Source organism: Plecotus auritus (genome assembly GCF_963455305.1).
Source record: "Plecotus auritus genome assembly, chromosome: 4".
Lineage (NCBI taxonomy): Eukaryota > Metazoa > Chordata > Mammalia > Chiroptera > Vespertilionidae > Plecotus > Plecotus auritus.
In genome coordinates this window covers 125139953-125164182 of record NC_137775.1, presented here as the reverse complement: position 1 = coordinate 125164182, position 24230 = coordinate 125139953, and the positions used below count along the sequence as shown (strand labels likewise).

Here is a 24230-nt window from a genome sequence, read left to right as displayed (position 1 = left end):
TGGTCACATACTGTGCAATAGGTAAATGCAGAGTGGCTTACTACCCAAAGCCTGCACATCAGCACCGTGACAGGGCATATTTATAACAGTGAGGTTTCTTATGTGCTTTTCATCAGGATAATTCTAAATATGCCCACATCACTCACTTTCTCCACAAGCTACAGATTCCTACTTAGTCTACCCACACACCCACCACCATACCACACACTCTAGGAAATAACCTAAGGCACAGGAGCAGAAATCTACACTGAAAAAGTCACCAACTGGACTCAAAACACATGCCCTAAATCTGAATGCCCCACCGTTTCCTGAAGCCCAATCATAAATGGAAAAAGGAGTGGTTTAATAATGACGACTGTAGGCTAAGGGCTGCCACAAGTCAAGAGAAGTGCAGAGTGCTGTCAGGGGCAAGGAAGGGACATCCATTCCCATCTCTGGCCTCCTGCCACACTCCCATCTGCAGAGCCCATCCACAGTGATCACTGGGTGGTGAAGAGCTGTTCAGCTTCTTAAAACCCTGCAGTGCATATAAAATGAATAAAAAGAGCCTACAATAGCCTCCTGAGCTACAGAGACACTCAGAATAACTCCCCAGACACAACTACTGGTATTCCCAAAGCTAACTAAATTATCAGTACCAGATAGGAATAAAAGGACCAGCAGCCCAAAAACGGTTTTCTATAGGCACCAGCAGGGAATACCCTTTCTACTCTCTGAATTCATGACATCCAGCTGCATCTCCTGGTCCCAAGGCATGTATGCTATGTCTATTCTCCCCAAAGCTAATCCTGTAAATGCTACTGAAGCAACACCAAACATGGGTGAAATAAGGAATATCCCACAACTATTATAGCAATGGCCTGGAGTCCTAAATAGTCCCTTCTCCATCCCCCAGAAGATTACAGCTGATACCCTGTGTCCTTGACAAAATAAATACTAAGCACACAATTTCCTGATGCAAATACCTCTAGGCACCTAAGCATGATTAAACAGACTGGACACTATAACAAGTACTTCAAAGGAAACCAGACATCAGACAAATTCCCACAGAAGGGCATTCTACAAAACACCCGACCAGGACTCCTCAATGCCAAGGTCATCAAATGCAAAGAAAGTCTGAGAAACTGCCATGCCCAAGAGGAGCCTGATGAGACACGACAACTAAATTCAGTGTGCTATCCTGGATGAGATGCTCGAATACAAAACAGACATTAGAGAAAATCTAAGGAAATCTGACTCAGGCATGGACTTCAGTTGAAAATAACATAATATTGGTGTACCACTTACAATTGATGTGCCATACTCATGTCAGATAATAGTAGGGGGAATTGGAGGGGGTTAGGGTAATGCAGAACTCTGTGTACTATCTGCCCATTTTTTTCTGTAAATCTAAAACTATTCCAAAAAAATAAAATCCCAAATTAAAAAGCCAGGTAAATATTTTTTTACAAATCTTTTCTAATTCAACCATTTTCTTTTCTTATCGGCAGTTTGCTAACTTAAGCTATAAACCAAGTCTTTTTTTTAAGAAGACACACTCACGTTATTAATATACTCAAGTATATTACTTAGCATCATCATTTTTGCATTGATTCTAACTTCATGGTTGTAGTTATTCTGCAGTTTGACAATAAGAGCACATCTCATCTGAGAGCTGCTTTTCATTCTGCTTTTGTGGTATAAACCAAGTCTTGATCTCTTTTGGCATAACAGAGACCACCTTCCCAACCAGATCATCAACACAACTTCATCGAAAAGCTCTATGACAAAAAAGTCAAGGAAGTAGCTATTTTTTTTTTTTGTTCTCTCCATATTACCAAATGGGAATATAATGGAAAAGTTTAGATAATGCCAAAAATATTAACAAGTATCCCTGCTTAAGAACCATCTTAGAAAGACATAATAATGAATTCCTTTCAAAGCTCTGATTGGACACGCAGCAAAAAATAATCAGGACCAAAACTAGAATCCACCGCTTCCAGGGATAGCTTATAATTTCACCTCCAAAACGGGACATGGCCACCAATACCACACAGTTCACTACTTAGGGCAATCTCCCAGTCAGAGCCCCAAAGGGTAAGCTCCTTGAAAGCAGAAACCACTGCCCTCAAAGTACCGCTTCCAGGGCTCTGTATTTTTAAGTAATCAATTGGTACAGAGAACCAAGCTAGAGGCCCCTCACCAGGCAGGGGAGTGAGAAGACTCACCTCCTGAGGACATGCTGCCACTCCTCACCACTGCCCCTCCACCCCACCCCCTTGTGTTATTCAGGTCTGTGAAATCTGCAAGGCCTAAGCATACAGCAGAAGGGACAGGGAAGCCAAGCCACGTGCTCAGGGGACCATATGGCTACAAACAGCACAGATCAGCTAAAACGCCACAGGGAAGGCAGGCAGGAAATTGGCAAGCCACGACAGGCACAAAAGTCTCAAGCAGGCTCAGCTAATCACTGTGAAGTGAACATGCTTCTCTGCTAACCTGGAGAGACAAGGAGAACCCTCCCTTGCATTTCCTTCCTTAAGAAGGGAAGCTGCTTGAGCAGAGAATGGAAACCAGTCTTTCAGTAGGCCACACATATCAAGAGAATACTTGGTTGAGTTTCAAATTTCTCAGAAGTGAGACTCTTGGTCAACAGTCTGACCTACAGTGTTGCATCAGTTCCAGAAATCACCTACAGTGTCCCAGAGGCATTCAGTTAAGGAGTTCATAGGTCACCTTTCTTAGGCTTTTCAGGCTATTTTGCTATTCTCTAAGCAATTAATTCCTGGGAGATAAGGTGACTGCTAAAGAGAGAACCTCTAATTGTTCAGGCCTTATAGTCACCTCAAAGCAGAATAATTCAGCAAAAAGTAGTAGGATTGTCAGACTATGTTCTTGCAGGCCCCTGGCATCTCAGGACCTTTTTAGGTTTTCTTGGCATTAACAGACATTTTAAATCAGGTAAAATGACTACAAAACTGCAGTTGGGCTCTAGGTTATGAAAAGAAATGCAGATCATTTTTTTCCTTTTAGATTTATTGCTGCTATCCCATGTTCTATAACAGGGATTGGCAAACTATGGTCCAAGGGCCATCCAGCCCACTGCCTACTGTTATAAATAAAGTTTTATTGGAACACAGCCACACACAGTCATTCACACATTACATGTCTATAGCTGTTTTCTTGCAACGGTGGCAGCATTGAGTAGCTACAACAGAGACTATATGACCTATAACACCTAAAATATTTATTATTTGACCCTTTAAGAAGTTGTTCAACCTCTGTTCTACAGCGTATTAGGAAATGAACATACAGAGGGGGGTATACACTTGTTAACATTTCTAAAGAACTATTTGGCAAATATACTCTAAAATATTCCTAAGGAAATAACTCTCTTTTACAGAGATTTATTCCATTTTCTAAATAATGGAAAAATGATAAACTATATGAATATCAACCTACTGGAGACTGGTTAAATAAATTATTATACGGCCTCACAATGGAACGGAGAATTACAAACTGTAGCAAACTCAAACATTTACTTTGGTTCCTTCCTTAAATACCTCTAAAAAAAAATAAAGGAGTTTTATTTTATTTTATTGCCATAGTTTAAAAGGACAAAAATTAATGGGAGAAAAGAATACAGCAACAAAACTCTGGAAGCTGGAATGCAGATATATGGATGGAAACAGTGGTGACAAACACAATAGCAATCTGATTTATACTGCAGACCTCCCCCAATCATCAAGACTAGGATTGGTTTAAAGCTTATTTAAGAAGCACCTGGGCCTGGCCAGTGTGGCTCAGTTGGTTGAGCATTATCCCATGTACTTAGAGGACACAGGTTCGATTCTTGGTCAGGGCACATGCCCGGGTTGTGGGCTTAATCCCAAGTAGGAAGTGTGCAGCAGGCAGCCAATTAATGTTTCTCTCTCATTGATGTTTCTATCTCCCTCTCCCTTTCCCTTCCTCTCTCTGAAATCAATAAAAACGTATTGGGGGGTGGGGTGGGAGGGGAGAAGCACCTGGATTTCAAGATGTACACCCATACATAAGTCCACTGCTTCGGACCCAGTGTTCAATACCTCATTCTTAAATAAGAGAAATCCTCTTATTTAAGAAAGCCTCTAAAAAAACAAAAAAGGAAGAAAGCCTCTAATATGGAAAAATAGGGGACCAAAATAACCAAAGAGAATTAAAAACAACTTGGAGAACATAGACTATGCAAGAAGAAATTTTTCAAAAGATTATAATAATTTTCTCAGAAAGCTAATATGATATTCATTTCTGAAACAAGTAGATGTTGTTTTTAAAATAGTAATAAGAAAAACATGCAGAGAACAAAAAAAAAGCTCTCTGTTCACATATAAACAAAATACATCACTAAAATTTCAGGGGGAAAAAGGATTTGCTAAGATCTTGCAGAAAGAAAAAATCATACAAAGACAGGAAATCAGAATGATTTTTAAACCTCTAAAAAACAAGAAAACAAAAATTCTCTAATAGCTAAATAACAGTGAAGCAATGTCTTCATAATTCCAAAGGAAAATAACTTCTAACAAAATTCTATACCCAGATGAACTATCAAATTGTAATTATAAAATAGACATGAAATGTTACAAAATATTTACCTATCAAGCACTTTTTTCCCAAGAAGGTAGAGAAACTGTGCCACCAAAATAAAGTATTAAATGGTAAAAAAGAAGCCATGGAGCCTGGCCAAATGGTTCAGTTGGTTGGAGGGTTGTTCCATACACCAAAAGGTTGCAGGTTCAATTCCTGACCAGGACACATACTAGGTTGCGGGTTCAATCCCTAGTCAAGGCACGTATGGGAGGCAACTGTTACATATTTCTCTCTCACATCGATGTTTCTCTCTCTCTCTCTCTCTCACTCCCCCCCCCCCTGCTTTCTTTCTCTAAAATCAATAAAACAAACATATTTTTGGGTGAGGATTAAAATTAAAAATAAAGGGCAGCATAAGCCATGGAATTCAGCAAAACATAGTTTCAACCCAGGTAATAAGGCAAAAAAAAACACATACAACAACAACAGAAACCACACCCCAGGATAATGGTGAAGAAATCCAATTATGAGAGCTTTGTATCAGGGAAAAAGAACTAGTCCAGATTGGTACAGGTCACAAGGCTCCTGGAAAGTACTGTTGAAAAATATAAAATTATCAGACTAAATCAATGCCTTCAGAGAAGGTTTAGACAAGTAGACTCTTGAGAGTTAAAATAATCCGTATATACAAAATATACATATATTTTAAAATTAACTCTAGGTTAAACAAAAATTAGTGCAGGAAATGAAAAGTAGTCTTAATATGCTATATGGCTCAGTGGTGATTAGTATTTCCTCACCAAACTTTGAATATTAATCGAACCAGAATTATGATGAAGTCCTAATGGAAGGATTAAGTGAAACTACACGCATACCCACATGAATATGTGTGCATGAGTAAAAAAACTAAATCCTCATCTTTCATGGCATGAAGAAAAGAAGATATATCTAACACTGAAAAACTGAAAAAGAGCAATGTAAACATTCTATTCAGAGGTAGGGATTGCCAAGAGTTAAAATGGCTGCCTCAAGGGAGAGGATAATTGGACTAGTTCATTTCTTAATAAGCCAGAGTTCTTTAAAGTCTTATTAAAATAAAAGCTTACAAATATAAAAATTACATGCCAAAGATTACAGATCAGTACTACTCAAAAGTAGCTACCAGTCTGCAATGATATAAGGAGCTTGTACCAGAACATAAATTAACTACATCGCTGAGAACACTGCTGACATTTTTTCTGTAGCAAGCTTTTCTTGATGAAAAGAAGCAATGCCTTGACTTACATTCTGGCTCAAGTTCCTAACATCAAGGTACCATGAGTAGGTCAAGTATAGATGAAGGGTCAACAAACTTTTCTGTAAAGGGTCAGAAAGCAAATATTTTCTGCTTTGCAAGCCATACGGTTTCACAACTGATTACCTCTGCCACTGTATCACGAAAACAGCTACAGACAATATGTAAACAGACAGAAGTGGCTACATTCCAATTTATTCATGACCCGAATTTTTATTGCATCTAACTTTCATGTGCTACAAATCATTTTTTTTTTTTTTTATGTAAAATCCATTCTTAGCTTGCAGACCATACAAAAACAAGTGGTGGGACAAACTGGGCCCATTGGCCATAGTTTGCCAACCCCTGTGGTAGACAGTCAACTTTGTTAAAAAGAAAAAAACTGTCATAGTAGTTTCTTCTAGTATAAGTGTCTTTCCGTCTCTTTTTTATGCTTTATTTTTCTTGTTTTAAAAACAGAAATAATGCTGAAAAATTTTAAAAACCAGGAAGTTTTAAAACCATTTATCTACCTAAACACATTTTTCTCTCTATTCTCTAAGCAGGCCTATACCCAAATGACCTAAATTTAAGATATTCCAGGAAAATGATTATTCATCATAACCCTCAATTAAATAGTTATTGGAAGCAATCTCCTGTATCCTGGCACTGTAATGAGTAAAACTTGATTGTAATTGAACAAAGTCTCACCATGTTTTAAAACTAAACAGAAAAGACCAAAAACACAAAACAGATCCTGAGATCTTGGATTTTTAAAAGGAAGGAAATGTTTCTAAAGCCAGCTCTCCCCTTTCTAGTTACCAATAAAGTCAGGTTTAAGATAAATACAAAGTTACTGATTCAGTCACCTAATATTTTGAATTTCTTCAGCAATGCCTTAATTCCCCAACTATCAAAGGCCCAAAACCTCAAAATCTTCTAGGTTTCTCTACAACTGAGAAGGGGGCTTGTAGGGACAGTACATGGTAATGGGACCTTCATCTGCATTACTAATATCACAAGCCCTCAAAGTGATGATGGTGAAAATGGAATGCCTGCCTCCCTTGTTCAGTGAATGATCATCCTTTCATTGTGTAGCTACAGTCTTCATATAGAAGAGATTACAGGAAACATAAGCATAACCAAGAAAGTTCCAATTAGATGGAGCAGCCACCCATGTCTAGGTTTCCAAGCCAGCACAGCCCTCACACAGCAAGAAAGCCAAGATCCTTCCTAGTCTGGGTCAGAATGGGAAAATGCATAGGGAGTATCCAACCAGGAACTACTCCCACTGATGTCCACTAAAAGGTGTAGTTATGGTTAAATTGACCACTGCTTGGAAACCATATACTAGAAGACGGAAAGGGACCACTTGAGCACTCTGACCTATTCCTGTGAGCATCATAAAAAAAGAAAGTGAAGAAATTCAGCCAATTCCTCAGAGACTTTGTTAAAATTTTACTATTCTAAGATAAATCGTTCCAGGATTTTTCAGGCTGACAGTGCCACCTAGTGGCTTTCAATATTAAACTGTTAGGCGATATTTGGGACAGCCACCTCTCAGAGGATATGAATATTTAACCACTTTTAGTCCATAAAGACAAAGTGCCCAGCATTTCCTGCCAAAAGTAAAAATAGGTTGGAAAACATTACAGCACTTGGGGAAAGTGAGAACAGGTATGCTCCCCAACCCCCACCCCCCACCCCGCCCAAGATACCAAAGCCTATAACTAAGAAAAACACTTTATGATTTTTAGAGGGAGTGAGGGAGGGAGGCCCGGAGGGAGGGAGGAAGGCGGGGAGGGAAGGAGACATCAACTGGCTGCCTCCCAAATGCACCCAACTGAGGCTGAGGATCTAACCAGCAACCCAGGTACTTGACGGGCAATCGAACCCTCAATCCTTTGGTGCACAGGCCAACACTCTAACCACTGAGACACACCAGCCAGGGCAAGAAAAAACACTTTTACAGCACCACTACTGGAACCAAATAATCTATTTAGTAGTTCTAGTTTCCATCAAAGAAATCCATTCCAGGACACAGCAGTGGAGAGCTCTCGAAAAAAAAACCATCACATTAGAAAAAATCCAAAACCACAAGAGTTCTAAAACAAAAGAGAAACTTGAGGTCATGTACATTTGGGCATAGGAAATGTAAGAGAATGCCATTTTCTAAGCAGACAAAAAGAACCCCTAAAATATAAGTGATATTTCAAAATGGCAATGTCCACAACTTTAACGAATGAACTTCTAATGAAGTTACACAAATTTACAAAAACAAATTTTAAAGTTCTTATGGTGTCTAAGTCCCTTACAATAAACACACATGTGCAATCATGCATACACCTCTACACACCACTGGCTTGCCCTGAAATAAGAATGTTTCAGCTTTTGATTGATTGTTCAAATTTCTGTATTATCAATAGCCTAACAACAATCATTATGCATCTCAAAATGCTGAGAATGACTCACCTTAGCAACAAACTGCTTGTCCTTTTGGTCCAAGTTAGCAGTGGGAGCCACATAGTCTCTCCATATTCGCAGCCTGCGTTCCTTAGCAAACCTGACAAAAAGCAAGGATGCAAATCATTCAGACAGATTAGGTCAGCAAAGGGAATCCACCATTGCCATGGGAGCAAAGAGTACATGATCCTACCACCAACAAGGCACCTAGGAGAAAGGCAATCAGTCAAATTAGATTAAAGTGTGACAACAGTCACAAGAAAAAGTGTATAAGCAACTATCCAAGGTGCATATATAAACCATAAAACCATCAATGGTATATTGGCTCTAAATATGCAATTTTTTGAACATGGACAGTTCAAGTCCACCTTGGTAATTAGCTCTTTGGCTTATCCAGCATCTCCTGAGTGACTACTATGTGCTAGGGCACTGGAATGACAAACAGCGCAAATGTTCTTTTAAATGGGAAGAATACATATATTAAACAAACAAATATACAGGGTGGGGCAAAAGTAGGTTTACAGTTGTTCATATGGAAAATACAATAATAAATAATACAAGAATAAACTATGTTTCGTGTACTCACAACTGTAAACCTATTTTTGCCCCATCCCATATTTTTTTAAATAAATAGGCCTGCTCAATTTCCATTTGAATTATGAAAAGGTTATCAGCTACCCAAATCTTACATGGAAAACAAGAACAAAATTGTCACTGTAGTGCATATAAAGATAGGAAAAATGGCCGAAACCGGTTTGGCTCAGTGAATAGAGCGTCGGCCTGCAGACTGAAGGGTCCCGGGTTCGATTCCGGTCAAGGGCATGTACCTTGGTTGCGGGCACATCCCCAGTGGGGGGTGTGCAGGAGGCAGCTGATCGATGTTTCTCTCTCTCATCGATGTTTCTGGCTCTCTATCCCTCTCCCTTCCTCTCTGTAAAATATCAATAAAAAATATATTTAAAAATAAATAAATAAATAAATAAATAAATAAATAAATAAATAAATAAATATAGGAAAAATGGACAAAAACTACAATAGAAGTTCACCAACAAAAACTTTAAAAAAAAAAAAATCACCCTGGCCGGTGTGCTCAGTGGTTAGAGCGCCGGCCCACAAACTGAAAGGTCACGGGTTCAATTCCCAGTCAAGGGCACATACCTGGGTTGCAAGTTCAATCCCCAGCCCAGGTTGGGACACATTAGGGAGGCAACCAATAAATGTGTCTCTCTCACATCGATGTTTCTCCCATTCTCTCTCTTTCTCTCCCCCTCCATCCTTCCCTCTAAAAATTATCCTCGGGTGAGGATTAACAACAAAAAAAGTAAAAAAATCATGTTGGCAGAAAATTTTTCAAATACTAAAGTAGATAAACAAGAAATTCTTTGAGTCAGACTGAGAAAGGTAAATGGAGTATGTGCAAAGCTTTAAAAAAATAAATCAATGAGCAGCTGTTTCACATGTGCAGGGGAAAGGAACTATATTCCAAAAAGTATTGCAACTGTTTTTAAAGAAATGCTAAAATGAGAAAAAGACAAAGCCACATTGTAGTAGTTTTAAAATACATGAAGTACTTTGATAGAGATTTACCAACAACACAACCAAGTCAAATACAGCATGCAGGCAAGTAATCACGTCATAAAAATATGATTTTTGTTCCTTGATCTAAATCTTTTATAATGATAAGCACTCTCTGAAAAATCCATAAAATCTCCTGGAGATGTTATAAAACATGTAGATACTACTGTCATTATACTCACTTTCTTCAGAGAGAGGCAGAAACTTAAAGAATGCAATAATAATTATCAACCAAAATAATAATTTAGAATAACAGACTGACAGGATTTTCTGAACCAAAAAAAATGAGCATTATAGACTAATCAGAGATATTTGGAATGCTGTACTTGATAAAAAGTATTGCATCTTTGAATTGAATGTAATTGTGTAACATTAAAGACTAATACAACTTGTATATAATAATTATGTTTTTCTTAATCTACTTTTGTCAGAGATACCATATCAACTGCCCCAGATTTAAATCTATTTTTATAAAAGGTCGCAAGTATTCCTGCTTGCAGGTGTAGAAGGATGTAAAAGACCTAAGAGAAGGGAAAGAAATTATAGGCATTCAATTCTTGTTTTTGCACATCTCTTAGCTGTGTGCCTCAAAGGCAAAAAAAATGTGAAGTTATCAAGTCCAGTATAATTTTATAATTGTGAAATGAGCCATACGAGCCTGGAGAGTGGAACATCATCATCAGTGGTCAGTAGCCTTTGCTAAATGTATCGTGGGCGGTGGTGTCTGGGACTTCCCGGACCATCGTCTCTATCCATCTACTCTTGCTACCTGCTTCATTTCCTTCCATCTACCCCACCAAGTGAATGAGCTTCACCTACACCCCCAATCTTTGGAATATCCACTATCCTTTTTTTCCAAAATAAGTTTTTTACATCTGCACCTAGGCAAAAACATGGCAACAGCACCTCATAGTTGCATTAGCAGTTATAAATAAAACTTACTTTTAAATAAATTAGGGCACTAGGCCTCACAACAGCACTGAATGGTCCTGTGTTAGGCTCATAGGCTCAATCTTTCCATCACATCCCTGGCTCTAACCTGCCTGTTTGGGAGTAGCTGGTAAGCAATTTCATTGCCCTCAAATGAACCTCAAGTTTATTCCATCCCAAATACCTAAAACCCGGAATTGGAGAGGCTTGTAAAAGAAAAAAAGTGACCTGAAAATATTAAAAAAGCACATCAGGTGAAGAATAATGTCTTGAGTAGAAATCTAGGTCCTTAGTATACAGCACTGAATTCCACTGAACCTAAAGACTTAAAAGTCCTCTATGAGTTCCTAGCCTCTGGTGTAACGCTGGAAGCCAGTTCCAGCATGTCATAATTGCAAGAGTTTCATCAAAAGGTTGATGGAACTTGGGGACTCAACAAGGGCTGAGTCACATATGTTGTCACCTGTTGGGAATGGCTAAAGGCATTTCCCCAAACCTGAAAAGGATGCATTAAATTGATTGTTTGCTGCCAGACAGCTCAGGGCATCTTAATCTACATGTTATTGCCTCCTGTTGGCCAAACACCTGAACAGCTGAAGGCAATTCCCCAATCTGACAATGCTTCTGTATGGAAACCCTACCCTTTGAAGTGTATATCTCCACCTTGCCTTAGGACAAATTGTGCTAATAAAAAGCAAGGGGACCTGAGACAAGGAGAATTTGATTTCTTCAGCCAGGCTCCTCGGCCCCCCACCCCATATGCCTTTCAAAATTATGTTTTGTCTCTGGACTCTTATTTAATCTATGCACAGCCCCTTCTCCAGATTGCTGAACCCTTCTAGATGCTGGAGATCAAGACCACTGGCATTAAATGACGCCCAACATCTGGCAATAGTGTAATTTCCCTAATCCTTTACTGAAATAAAACGGACACTGGCGTAGATGAGTGAGAGATCACTAGATTTCTTTCCCCAAATATCCTTAACAAGATCCTTGGCTGGAAGGTTTCCCTGACAGCCTTACCTCTCAGCTGCCCTCAGCTTTTCCGCACCCCTAGTGTACACTGCAATTGACCAATCCACACAGCGTGCAAAACCTTCCTTCAGGAGGAGCTCTGTGATGTTGCCATTCTGAAAAACAAGGCACATGAGAAAGCAAGCACAGATTAAATTCGATGGCAAGTGAACAATTTCTCTAGTCCTCTGACACAATTAACACAGTCACAATCTAATCTGCAGTTCCTTTAAATAACAACAATACCAAAAATAAAACCGTAGAGCCAGTTTCCTCATTAAGAAACCAGCCCTAAAAAAAAAAACAAGAAAGAAAGAAACCAGCCCTAAGACTGACAAGCTATCCTGTGACTCCTCTCCACAAACTTGGCTTCACATCCTCCCAACACCAGCATAGTAACTCTCACTTAATAGAAATCGGATAAATGTTAGTGGCATTGAATGGAATTGACATTTCAATAGCTCTTCTTGTGGGCATAAGAGGATGTTAATCTTTAGTGGAGATTACACCTTATTATTTCCTTCGCTAAGATCAGCACTTACTCCCCTTTTCATAAGGGGAAAACTGAAGAAAGAGCTGAGTAAGGGAATAACTTAAGCTACATTTTGCCCAATGAATTACAGCTCACATTCTGCTATGACACAGAGCCATCTGGCAGGGCATGGGCAGACAGCTAGCACTCCAGAAGAAACAGACCTGACCTTGACATATTCCAAAGCAAGCCTCCCAGCCCTCACAACTGCCATGAAGGAAGAATTCTCTAGCCAAATTATAAGTAACAGTTTACTCTGTATTGGATATAGATTATAATAATGAAAATCCACTCAAACTTGGGTGTTAAAAAACAAGGTTATTTTCTGTCCAAGAATAACCCGCCTATCAAATACAAAATAAGGTACAATTCACCAATAGTCAGAACATAAAGAGTCTATTTCCTGCTCAATAGCCGAGTTAGGGAGAAACTGGATAAGGCCTGGCATACACAACATATTTTTTCCATAAAAAGATTTCCTCATCATAGTTCTACCGATACTCCAAAAAGGTAACTTCTAGACCAACATGCAAACTCGCCAATCCTATAGTGCAAGTTTCAGTGCCACTTCTAATTGACGTGGCAACCTCCCACCTTCCCTGTGCACAACTTCTATGACCAGCACTTGGAAAAATAAGTGATAGCACTGTTCCTCTTCCCCTTGTAAATTCAGATACATTTGAGATTAATTTCCTAAAAGTGAGAAGTTGCACAGATCTGCCCAATTCGACATCTCACTTGCAAATGGTGCAAAAACCAGTAGATGCAACAAACCCATACAGTCCAGCCGGCATGGCACACTCACTGGATGAAGGATGGTACCCAGAACATTCTGGTTATGGCAGCTCTCCAGAATGATCTGAACATCTCTCTGAAGCAGTCGAGACTCGGTGAAAAATTTGGCTTCTGCAGCAAAAGGCTCTGGTGTTTCACTGCCATCTGCTTCCCGTCGAAAAGTTGGGCACTACAGCAAAAGTAAGGTGAGTGAGTAACGGAGCCTAAACCTGAGTGCTCAACACACGCCACACTGAGCCATCCAAAAAGCATAATCCAACAAGGCTACACTGGGGAAAGTCTCAGGGCATGTCTTCTAAAACTTTTCAAAACATACTGGTGAAAAGTAACTGGAAATAGCATCATCTCAGACTTCATGGCAAGGCAAATAAAACTCATGTTATCATGGGGAAAATAATTTTAATCACAGTTGGAAATGACCCTTTGCCAAGAAAAAAACTCATCAATGCCTGGCATTAAAGCCTTGGCATTTTTTTTTTTTCAATCAAAATGTGTATTTCACATTAAGATAAACCAAACTCAGCAAACTTTAGAGCCTCCCATCCTCCACTGCTGTGTTTCAACAATCTCTCTGCACAGCCCACTCCAAATAGACCCTGAGTACTTAAAAGTTTAAAAAATATTATTTGATCTAATTAGAATTGTACCACTGCGAAGTTTAAAGTACTCTAGCCAATGCCAATGGCCCATACTAGGAAGAAACAGCAGATCCAAAGCCCACAAGTAGAAAAATCTACCTATGACTGAACACTTCAACAAACCCTAAACCCACCCCGTAGTCCAGTGGTCTGACCTTGATCCCTGACAGCATGACGGTAACCAGGTAGTAATCTGGGAGGAGCAGGGCCCTGACCACACTGCCGTCTCGCACGTGTTCGATGATAGCTACATGACAAAATAAATAGCTTAAGTCATTAGCAAAACTCACGCTAGGGATAAATAATGCCCAGACTGCACTGAACACAGTTCCTCTTCCCAACACCCTCTGGAAAGCCTCCCTCTGAAAAATGATGAAGCGCTGGCAGATCATGAGTATTCACACAACAGACTCTTCCACAACTATTCCTGGGGAACACAGATCAGGAGTGCCTTCCATGTCTTCTGAACCATCTGGGACCTCATGGCTCATATCTAAGCTTTGTTATCAGTAAGGTAAGTTGCTCATCTTAGTAGGACATGCCCACTAAAAAATAATTAATAACAATTCAGGATTTGCAATAATTCTATTTTACTGAACAGTGTTAACAAGGTTTCAAAGTAGGGCCAGAAATATATTGTGTGTGTGTGTGTGCGTGTGTGTGTTTAGATGTATAAAGAATATACATTTCTACCTCAGTTACAAGGATGGTATTTAAGTAGCCATCTTTTAGAAAACAGGAAGATCCCCAATGTGCAAAAATACCAGCAATTTGCCACCCTATACCAGCAAAGACTAACCCCTGCAAAGTATATCTGATGTGACCCATGTGTACTGGATCACGTTTTCTTCCAAAATACCATTGTGTTATTTTACCCTTAACAATTCCCCGTGGATAGTAAATAAGCAAAATAGGCTTTATAAATCTCAAGAAGCTTGAGAGCAAATAGAAAGAAATCACCCCCAAGTCACATCTGTCTTTGCCCGCCAGCCTCACCATTAACAGGCTTCTGGTGGTGTGAGTCCACAAAGTGCCTTGGGTTCTCAATGGTATACTTGAGGTCCCGGATAGTATGTGAACCATTCCCGTCACTCCACATCCCTTTCTTAGCTGCCTTTGCTTGTTCCTCACACTCCGAAAGCCGGTTCTGCTCAGGACTGGGAGATGAAAAATAAACATATGTGGTTAGTGATCTCGCCACAGAAATGCCAGGGTCTCCTTTGAAAAGACCAAAGCATTTATTTCAGATCAATAGCTTCAGACCCAAGCCTATAACCAGAAAAACACCATGAGTGCAACTTCAGGATTAAAGATTTGTTCCAACAACAGATTCAAACGTAAGAGCATTTAATGAGAAGATCCAAAGAACACATATCTCAGCACTGCCACCATCAGTGATTACAAGAGAACAAGTTGGTGGCTCAGAGGGAAGCTGCTCTAGGGGGTACAGATTCATTTAACTATCCAGATTCGAGAACTGAAATCCAGGCAGAGCCCAGCAGGACACAGTGCAGAGAAAGTGACTAAGAACCACCCTTACTCCCTGTTGCCCACAGAACAGGGCTGAAGAATTCAGAGCAAATACTATTATTGCAGATAATGTTACCCCAAAACTACTTACATATTCACTAAGGCCAGCTAAGCAATAGCAGTTTGAAAATGAAAGACTCCTCCTTCATCAGGCAGGAAACCACACTATATACAAGAGCAGCCAGAAAGTCAGCAGATAAACAAAATCAGAAATGGCTCTGCTCTTCTCTCTGACACACATGTGAGCAAAACAAGTAACCTGCATGGCCTTTCCACAGTCTGGATGCCTGGGTCCATCAGTGGCTGCAGGCATAAATGCAATCTCCCACCTCGATCAGTAGGAATATCTAAGGAGGGACCCCTGCCTATAATTTCTCAAACAAGAAGTCTTAACTACCTTTCTAACCCCACCTAAAAAGATAATCATATCCTCAGGGAACCAAAATCACATCCAGAATTCAATGAAAAAAGAAAAAAATGTAGCTTAAGAAACAGAAGCAAGCCTTAAAAACAAGAAAAGGAGGTTTTAAGTCAAGACAATTTTGAGGAGCCCAGCAGGCGTGGCTCCATGCTTGAGCACCAACCTATGAACCAGGAGGTCATGGTTCAATTCCTAGTTAGGGTACATACTCAGCAGTGTGGGGCAGGCAGGAGGCAACCGATCAACGATTCCCTCTCATCATTGATGTTTCCATCTCTCTCCCTTCCTCTCTGAAATCAATAAATATATATATAAAAAGACAACTTGGAAGAAAAAAACGATTGGTACACCAGTGGAGATTTATCTGTTGAGATCCTACAATCCTACTATGAGCTTTTTAAAAAATTCTTCATTCTGGTTGCAAATGGAATTCCTAAAATCTTTTGAGATGGATGAATAAATACTCTGGAACTGAATACCTATGGCAGGGGTGGGGACGTCCTAAAATCATGCCAGCAATTGTCCTTAAGATACAACTTCAGCATGCTTCCGAAAACACCACCTAAGACAAATGTATTAATTCAACAAATTCCCAGCAAATGATTCTATGAAGTCAGAAAGGACCACAGAAGTTTATGGTGAATGACTGGGTCCAAGACTAAGATGCGGGGAAGAATGCAAAAAGTGCATTTTTGCCTTTGCTCATCCCCATTATTAGTACAGTCCATGCAAATATTTATCCAAAGCCATTCTACAGTGACAACAGTCATATAATACAGCAAGGACTTAATGATTTAAACACCATCTTTAGCCTCCAAATTACTGATGTAGCTTACCACTTTCCAGAGACTAAAGTGTTAATTAAAGCCAGCAGCAATTCATCCTACTCAGCGCGCCAACACTGTTGAAGGACAACATGACACGTACTATACAGCCTCCATATATGACACTCATTTCTAGTAAGTTCACAATGCCTTTACCTAAACAAATCCATTTTTACCTACTACTAATTAAGTATCTACAGATCCATAGACCAAAACAGACTTCAAAGGCTTTAGAGAGAGTTAAAATTTCCCTTATTTAAAAAAAAAAAAAAAACAAACAAAAAAACCATTGAGCCCTTAGTTTAAATTCTAAGCAGATTTTGCTTTGAATTCTACTTGGTATTTATTATCTCCACTTTATTTTTCCTAGCACTTATTCCTTGCACATGATATCTATTTCTTTATTTGTTTCTTGTCTCCCCATTAAAATTTTAGCAGAAGCTCTTGTAAGGTAGGAAAGCAGCATCACCTCCTGTGGGAATGCAAGGATATTCACACTTGATATCAGCCCCCCAGATCCCACCAGCTGACAGCCAGCTTCACCCACCAGGAGAGAGAGAACTACATAACCAGACACCCAGAGAAGAGAGACCATGGGGAGACAAAAAAACAGCCCGCATATGAAAGAAAAGCAGGCATCACCAGAAAAGGAAGTAAACGAAATGGAAGCAAGCAACCTTCCAGAAAAAGAATTCAGAGAAATGGTCATAAGGTGGCTGAAAAGAATGGAAGACAAATTCGACAATATGGAAATATAATGGCGGCGGAATAGACAGACGTGTTCCGAGCCTTGTCCCGGAGCAGAAAGAAAGAACAGCTGAGGGTCGCACAAGGAGTGTTTGTTGGCTGGTTGGGAGACAGCTGAATTCCAGAAGGAGGTGGGGGACTGCTGAGCGGGGTTCCCCTGACCTGGCAGCACCAACTGCGGCTGGGTCCCCTCCCGGAGCTGCGGGGTTGGACGCGGAGTCTGCGCCATCTTGATCCGGAAAGTGGAGCTTATCTGAAGCCTGAGAATCCACAACGGCGGCACCCCAGGAACAGCTGCGAGCACCAGAACAACGCTCCCCAACGGGCGCAAGCACACGGGTTCAGAGGAGCTCTACACTCCACCACGGAAAGGCCGGTGACGAGTGCCACAGGGAAAGAAGGCTCTAACACTGCCTAGAGAGGCCATAGATAGACCCGGAAGTTAATCCAGAAACACTGCCACCCAGGGGCTGAATCACAAATCGACTCTTGTGTAATCAAAAATAAAGGAATACGAGAAATTAAGACACACAGCCAGCTTAAAATCAGGACTGGCTTACAACACCGAAGAGCAGTGGATCGCAGGGAACTGCAATACTGTCTGGACTGAGAAACAGGCGTGCCAAACAGAAAAACAGAGGAAGTGAATGACCTTCACTACTTCACATTTTATTTTTACCTTTTATTTTTTTATTTTTTTTATTTTTTTTTATTTTCATTTTTTGCATCTTTTAATCAAGAAACTTTTTTTTTCTTTTTTCATCACTTGATTTTACCTTTTTAATGATTACATTTTTATTTTCAATCCGTATTATTACTACTGCTATTTTATCTTTTTTTTTTTTTTTTTAAGTGTCATTTTATTTTCTCTTCATTTTATTTTGGGATTAGGGTTCTACATTCTATTTTTATCTTTCCTTTAGCATCGTTTTACTCTATCTCAACTCTACCTTTAGGCCATCACTCTGTTCCTAACCTCCCCCTTTTCAGTGTCCTGTTTATATTACCCTTTTACTGCTTTAGATTTTCCCTATTCTTTCTGTTTACCCCTTGTTAAAATTTCACCCTACTTACATATCTAATCTCCAATCCTCTGCTCCAAGTCCACATACACCTCTCCCTTCGCTGTCTGAGCTATCCATAAACTTGTCCTTCTCTCTGTCCTTTTGTTGTTGTTTGCTTGAATGTAGATTATATCCAATTTTTATGCTTTTTTGTGAGATTGTTTTGCTTATTCTTCTTTTGTTTATTTTTTTGTTTGTTTTGTGCTTCAGCTTTCCCTTGCCTCACTCCATATTAGTTGGTGTGGTAGTTTGTACTAATCCCCAGGCACTTGTTGCTGGCATTTTCTGGGATTAGTGATTGTTCTATTGGAGTTTTATCCCCAATATATATAGTCTGTTCCCCTTTCTCTCTTAGTCACTTTCTTGTCTCTCTTACTTTTTTTTTTTTCTCTTTACTTTCCCTTTTCCCAATTTCATTTTCACACTCCTTTTTTCTTTTTTTCTTTCTTTCTTTCTTTCTTTCTTTCTTTCCTTTTTCCTCTTCTTCTTTCTCTCCTATCACCTAATTTGCCTTTCTCTGGTGGTCACCTTTATTGGAGGTTATTAATATTGTGAATACATTCCTGTTCAGTGCCTTGTGAGTTGTACCTGGTAGTGCTGTATTTTGTGCCTTTAAATCAACCCAGGGGAGAGAGAACTACATAACCAGACACCCAGAGAAGAGAGACCATGGGGAGACAAAGAAGCAGCCCGCATATGAAAGAAAAGCAGGCATCACCAGAAAAGGAAGTAAACGAAATGGAGGCAAGCAACCTTCCAGAAAAAGAATTCAGAGAAATGGTCATAAGGTGGCTGAAAAGAATGGAAGACAAATTCGACAATATGAGCAAGAACCAAGAGGAAATGAAGAAGAACCAAGAAGAAATGAAAAATGACATCACTGCCATAAAGAACTCAATAGAAAGCATCAAGAGTAGACTAGAAGAAGCAGAGGACCGCATCAGTGAGCTAGAAGACAAGATGGAAAAAAATAACCAAGAAAAGCAACTTCTAGAAAAAAAAATTAAAAGGCAGGAGGAGAGTCTAAGGGAACTTTGGGACAACACGAAACAAAACAACATCCCCATAATAGGGGTTCCAGAAGGAAAGGAAGCTGAGCAAGGAATAGAAAACCTGTTTGAAGAAATAATGACAGAAAATTTCCCAGATATAGGGAAGAAAAAACACACACAAATCCAAGAAGCTCACAGAGTCCCAAGCAAAATGAACCCCAAAAGACCGACGCCAAGGCACATTATAATTAAATTGGCAAACACCAATGACAAAGTAAGAATCTTAAAAGCAGCAAGAGAGAGACAGAAAGTTACATACAAAGGAACCCCCATCAGACTAGCAACTGATTTCTCAACAGAAACTCATCAGGCCAGAAGGGAATGGAATGAAATATACAAAGTCATGCAAAGGAAGGGTCTGAATCCAAGAATACTGTACCCAGCAAGGCTGTCAATCAAAATTGAAGGTGAAATCAGGAGCTTCACAGACAAAAAAGGACTAAGGGAATTTATTACCACCAAACCAGCAATGCAAGAAATGCTAAAGGGTCTGCTCTAAAAAAAAAAAAAAAAAAAAAAAGAAAGAAAGAAACAGGAAGCGAAGAAGTAACACAGGGGTAAAGAATAGGAATGGCGACAAATAAGTACCTATCAATAATAACTTTAAATGTAAATGGATTAAATGCCCCAATCAAAAGACATAGGGTAACGGATTTGATAAGAAAACACGACCCATATAGCTGCTGTCTACAAGAAACCCACCTCAGAAAAAAAGACGCACACAGACTGAGGGTGAAGGGATGGAAAAAGGTTTTCCAGGCAAATGGAACTGAAAAAAAAAGCTGGGGTAGCAATACTTATTTCTGACAAATTAGATCTCAAACTGAAGGACATAACAAGAGATAAGGAAGGCCATTTCATAATACTAAAGGGAGCAATCCAACAAGAAGAAATAACTCTGGTAAACATATATGCACCCAATACAGGAGCACCCAAATACATACAAAAACTCCTGGAGGATATCAAGGGAGAGATTGACAGCAATACAATCATAGTAGGGGACTTTAATACCCCACTATCACCACTGGACAAATCCTCTAAACAAAACATCAGCAAAGAAACATCAATCCTAAATGATTCACTAGAACAGATGGAATTAATTGACATCTTCAGAACATTTCACCCCAAAGCCACAGAATATACATTCTTCTCAAGTGCACATGGGTCATTTTCAAAGATAGACCATATGTTGGGACATAGGCAAAGTCTCTTCAAATTCAAGAAGATAGAAATCATATCAAGAATCTTCTCAGACCACAGTGGCATAAAACTGGAAATCAACTACAATAAAAACAACCCAAAGAAATCAAACACATGGAGACTAAACAGCATGCTATTAAACCATGACTGGATTACCAGAGAGATCAAAGAAGAAATAAAAAACATCATGACAACAAATGACAATGAAAACACTACAATCCAAAATCTATGGGACACAGCGAAAGCAGTCCTGAGAGGGAAGTTCATAGCTCTACAAGCCTACTGCAAAAAAACAAGAAAAAGGGGTAATAAATTACCCTAACCCAACAACTCAAAGAGTTAGAAAAAGAGCAACAAGAAAAGCCCAGTGTAAGCAGAAGGAAGGAAATAATAAAGATCAGAGCACAGATAAACGACATAGAGACCAAAGAAACAATACAAAAGATCAACAAAACCAAGAGCTGGTTCTTTGAAAGGATAAACAAGATTGAAGAACCTCTAGCCAGGCTCACCAAGAAGCAAAGAGAGTGGACCCAAATAAACAAGATCAGAAATGAAAGAGGTGAAATAACAACAGATCCCGCCGAAATACAAAGGATTGTTAAAAAATACTACGAACAACTCTATTCCAACAAACTGGACAACCTGGAGGAAATGGACAGATTCCTAGAAAAATATAACCTTCCAAAACTCAATCAGGAAGAATCTAAACATCTCAACATGCCAGTAACTATGGAAGAAATTGAAGCAGTCATCAAAGAGCTTCCAGCAAACAAAAGCCCGGGGCCAGACGGCTTCACAGGAGAGTTCTACCAAACATTCAAAGAAGAACTAAAACCTATCCTCCTCAGACTATTCCAAAAAATTCAAGAGGAAGGAACACTTCCAAGCTCCTTCTATGAAGCCAGCATCACCCTAATACCAAAACCAGATAAAGACAACACAATGAAGGAGAATTACAGGCCAATATCCCTCATGAATGTAGATGCCAAAATCCTCAACAAAATTCTAGCAAATAGGATCCAGCAGTACATCAGAAAGATCATACACCATGACCAAGTAGGGTTTATCCCAGGAATGCAAGGATGGTTCAATATCCGCAAATCAATAAATGTGATACATCACATAAACAAATTAAGAGATAAAAATCACATAGTCATATCAATTGATGCAGAAAAAGCATTTGACAAAATCCAACACCCTTTCTTGATAAAAACTCTCAACAAGGTGGGAATAGAAGGATCATACCTGAACATAATAAAAGCCATATATGACAATCCCACAGCTAACATCATACTCAATGGGCAAAAACTAAAACCATTTCCCCTAAGAACAGGAACAAGACAGGGATGCCCACTCTCACCACTCCTGTTTGACATAGTACTGGAAGTATTAGCCACTGCAATTAGACAAGAAGAAGAAATAAAAGGCATCCAAATTGGAAAAGAAGAAGTAAAGCTGTCCTTATTTGCAGATGACATGATATTGTACATAAAAAACCCGAAAGACTCCATCAAAAAACTAACAGACTTAATAAATGAATTCGGCAATGTAGCAGGATACAAAATTAACACCAAGAAATCTATGGCATTTCTATACACCAACAATGAACTTACAGAAAGAGAGACTAAAAAAGCAATCCCATTTTCCATCGCACCAAAAAAATTAAGATACTTAGGAATAAACCTAACCAAGGAGGTAAAAGACCTATATGCGGAAAACTACAGGACACTGAAAAAAGAGATAGAGGAAGATGTAAACAGATTGAAGAACATACCATGTTCATGGATTGGTAGAATCAACATCATTAAAATGTCCATACTACCCAAAGCAATCTATAGATTCAATGCACTCCCCATTAAAATACCAACGGCGTATTTCACAGACCTAGAAAGAACTCTCCAAAAATTCATCTGGAATAAAAAAAGACCCCGAATAGCCACAGCAATCCTGAGAAAGAAGAATAAAGTAGGAGGGATCTCAATACCAGATTTCAAGCTGTATTACAAAGCCACTGTCCTCAAAACAGCCTGGTACTGGCACAAGAACAGACATATAGATCAATGGAACAGAATAGAGAATCCAGATATCGACCCAAACCAATATGCGCATTTAATATTTGACAAAGGAGGCATGAGCATACAATGGAGTCAAGACAGTCTCTTCAATAAATGGTGTTGGGAAAATTGGACAGATACATGCAAAAAAAGGAAACTAGATCACCAACTTACACCATACACAAAAATAAACTCAAAATGGGTACAGGACTTAAATATAAGACGGGAAACCATAAAAATACTAGAGGAATCCACAGGCAGCAAAATCTCAGACATATGCCAAAAGAACTTTTTCAGTGATACTGCCCCTAGGGCAATGGAAGCCAAACAGAAAATAAACAAATGGGACTACATCAAAATAAAAAGCTTTTGCACAGCAAAAGAAACCATCAACAAAACAACAAGAAACCCCACTGTATGGGAGAACATATTTGCAAATGGTATCACTGATAAAGGTTTAATTTCCAACATCTACAGGCAGCTTATACAACTTAATAAAAGGAAGATAAAGGATCCAATAAAAAAATGGGCAACGGACCTAAATAGAATCTTTTCGAAAGAAGACAGAAGGAAGGCCAAGAGACACATGAAAACATGCTCAAAGTCAGTAATTATCCGAGAGATGCAAATCAAAACAACAATGCGATACCATCTCACACCTGTCAGAATGGCTATCATCAACAAATCAACAAACGACAAGTGTTGGCGAGGATGCGGAGAAAAAGGAACCCTCGTGCACTGCTGGTGGGAATGCAGACTGGTGCAGCCACTGTGGAGAACAGTATGGAGTTTCCTCAAAAAACTGAAAATGGAACTCCCATTTGACCCAGTAATCCCACTCCTAGGAATATATCCTAAGAAACCAGAAACACCAATCAGAAAGGATATATGCACCCCTATGTTCATAGCAGCACAATTTACAATAGCTAAGATTTGGAAACAGCCTAGGTGCCCATCAGCAGATGACTGGATCAGAAAACTATGGTACATCTACACAATGGAATACTATGCTGCCGTAAAAAAGAAGGAATTACTACCATTTGTAGGCACTTGGATGGTATTAGAGAACATTATGCTAAGTGAAATAAGCCAGTCAATGAAAGAAAAATACTACATGATCCCACTCATTTGGGGATAATGAAAAACATTATAAACTGATGAACAAAAAGATAGTTACAGAGGCAGCAAAGCATCAAACAGACTGTCAAATTACAGGGGTAAGGTTAGGGAGAGGTGGGGGAAATAAGAGATCAACTGAAGGACTTATATGCATGTATATAAGAGTAACCAACGGATGCAAAACATTGGGGGGTGAGGGCATGTATGGGAGTGGGGTGGGGGTGGGGGGCAATGGTAAGATATGTACACATATAATACCTTAATAAAAATTTGAAAAGAAAAAAAAAAAAAATTCAACAATATGAGCAAGAACCAAGAGGAAATGAAGAAGAACCAAGAAGAAATGAAAAATAACATCACTGCTGTAAAGAACTCAATAGAAAGCATCAAGAGTAGACTAGAAGAAGCAGAGGACCGCATCAGTGAGCTAGAAGACAAGATGGGAAAAAAT

The 24230-nt window shown here is 39.3% G+C and overlaps 1 protein-coding gene across 1 annotated transcript in view; it reads right to left on the bottom strand.

Moving 5' to 3' along the window:
* The window catches only part of SND1 (staphylococcal nuclease and tudor domain containing 1), a 495060-nt gene that overhangs the window by 425178 nt on the left and 45652 nt on the right, over positions 1–24230 (bottom strand). Inside the window, exons 5-9 of the mRNA XM_080663510.1 lie at positions 14762–14922; positions 13921–14012; positions 13138–13296; positions 11810–11916; positions 8291–8381 (exon numbers count right to left, since the gene is read on the bottom strand). Coding sequence (XP_080519636.1) covers positions 8291–8381; positions 11810–11916; positions 13138–13296; positions 13921–14012; positions 14762–14922 — 610 coding nt within the window. The remainder of the gene's footprint in view (positions 1–8290; positions 8382–11809; positions 11917–13137; positions 13297–13920; positions 14013–14761; positions 14923–24230) is intronic.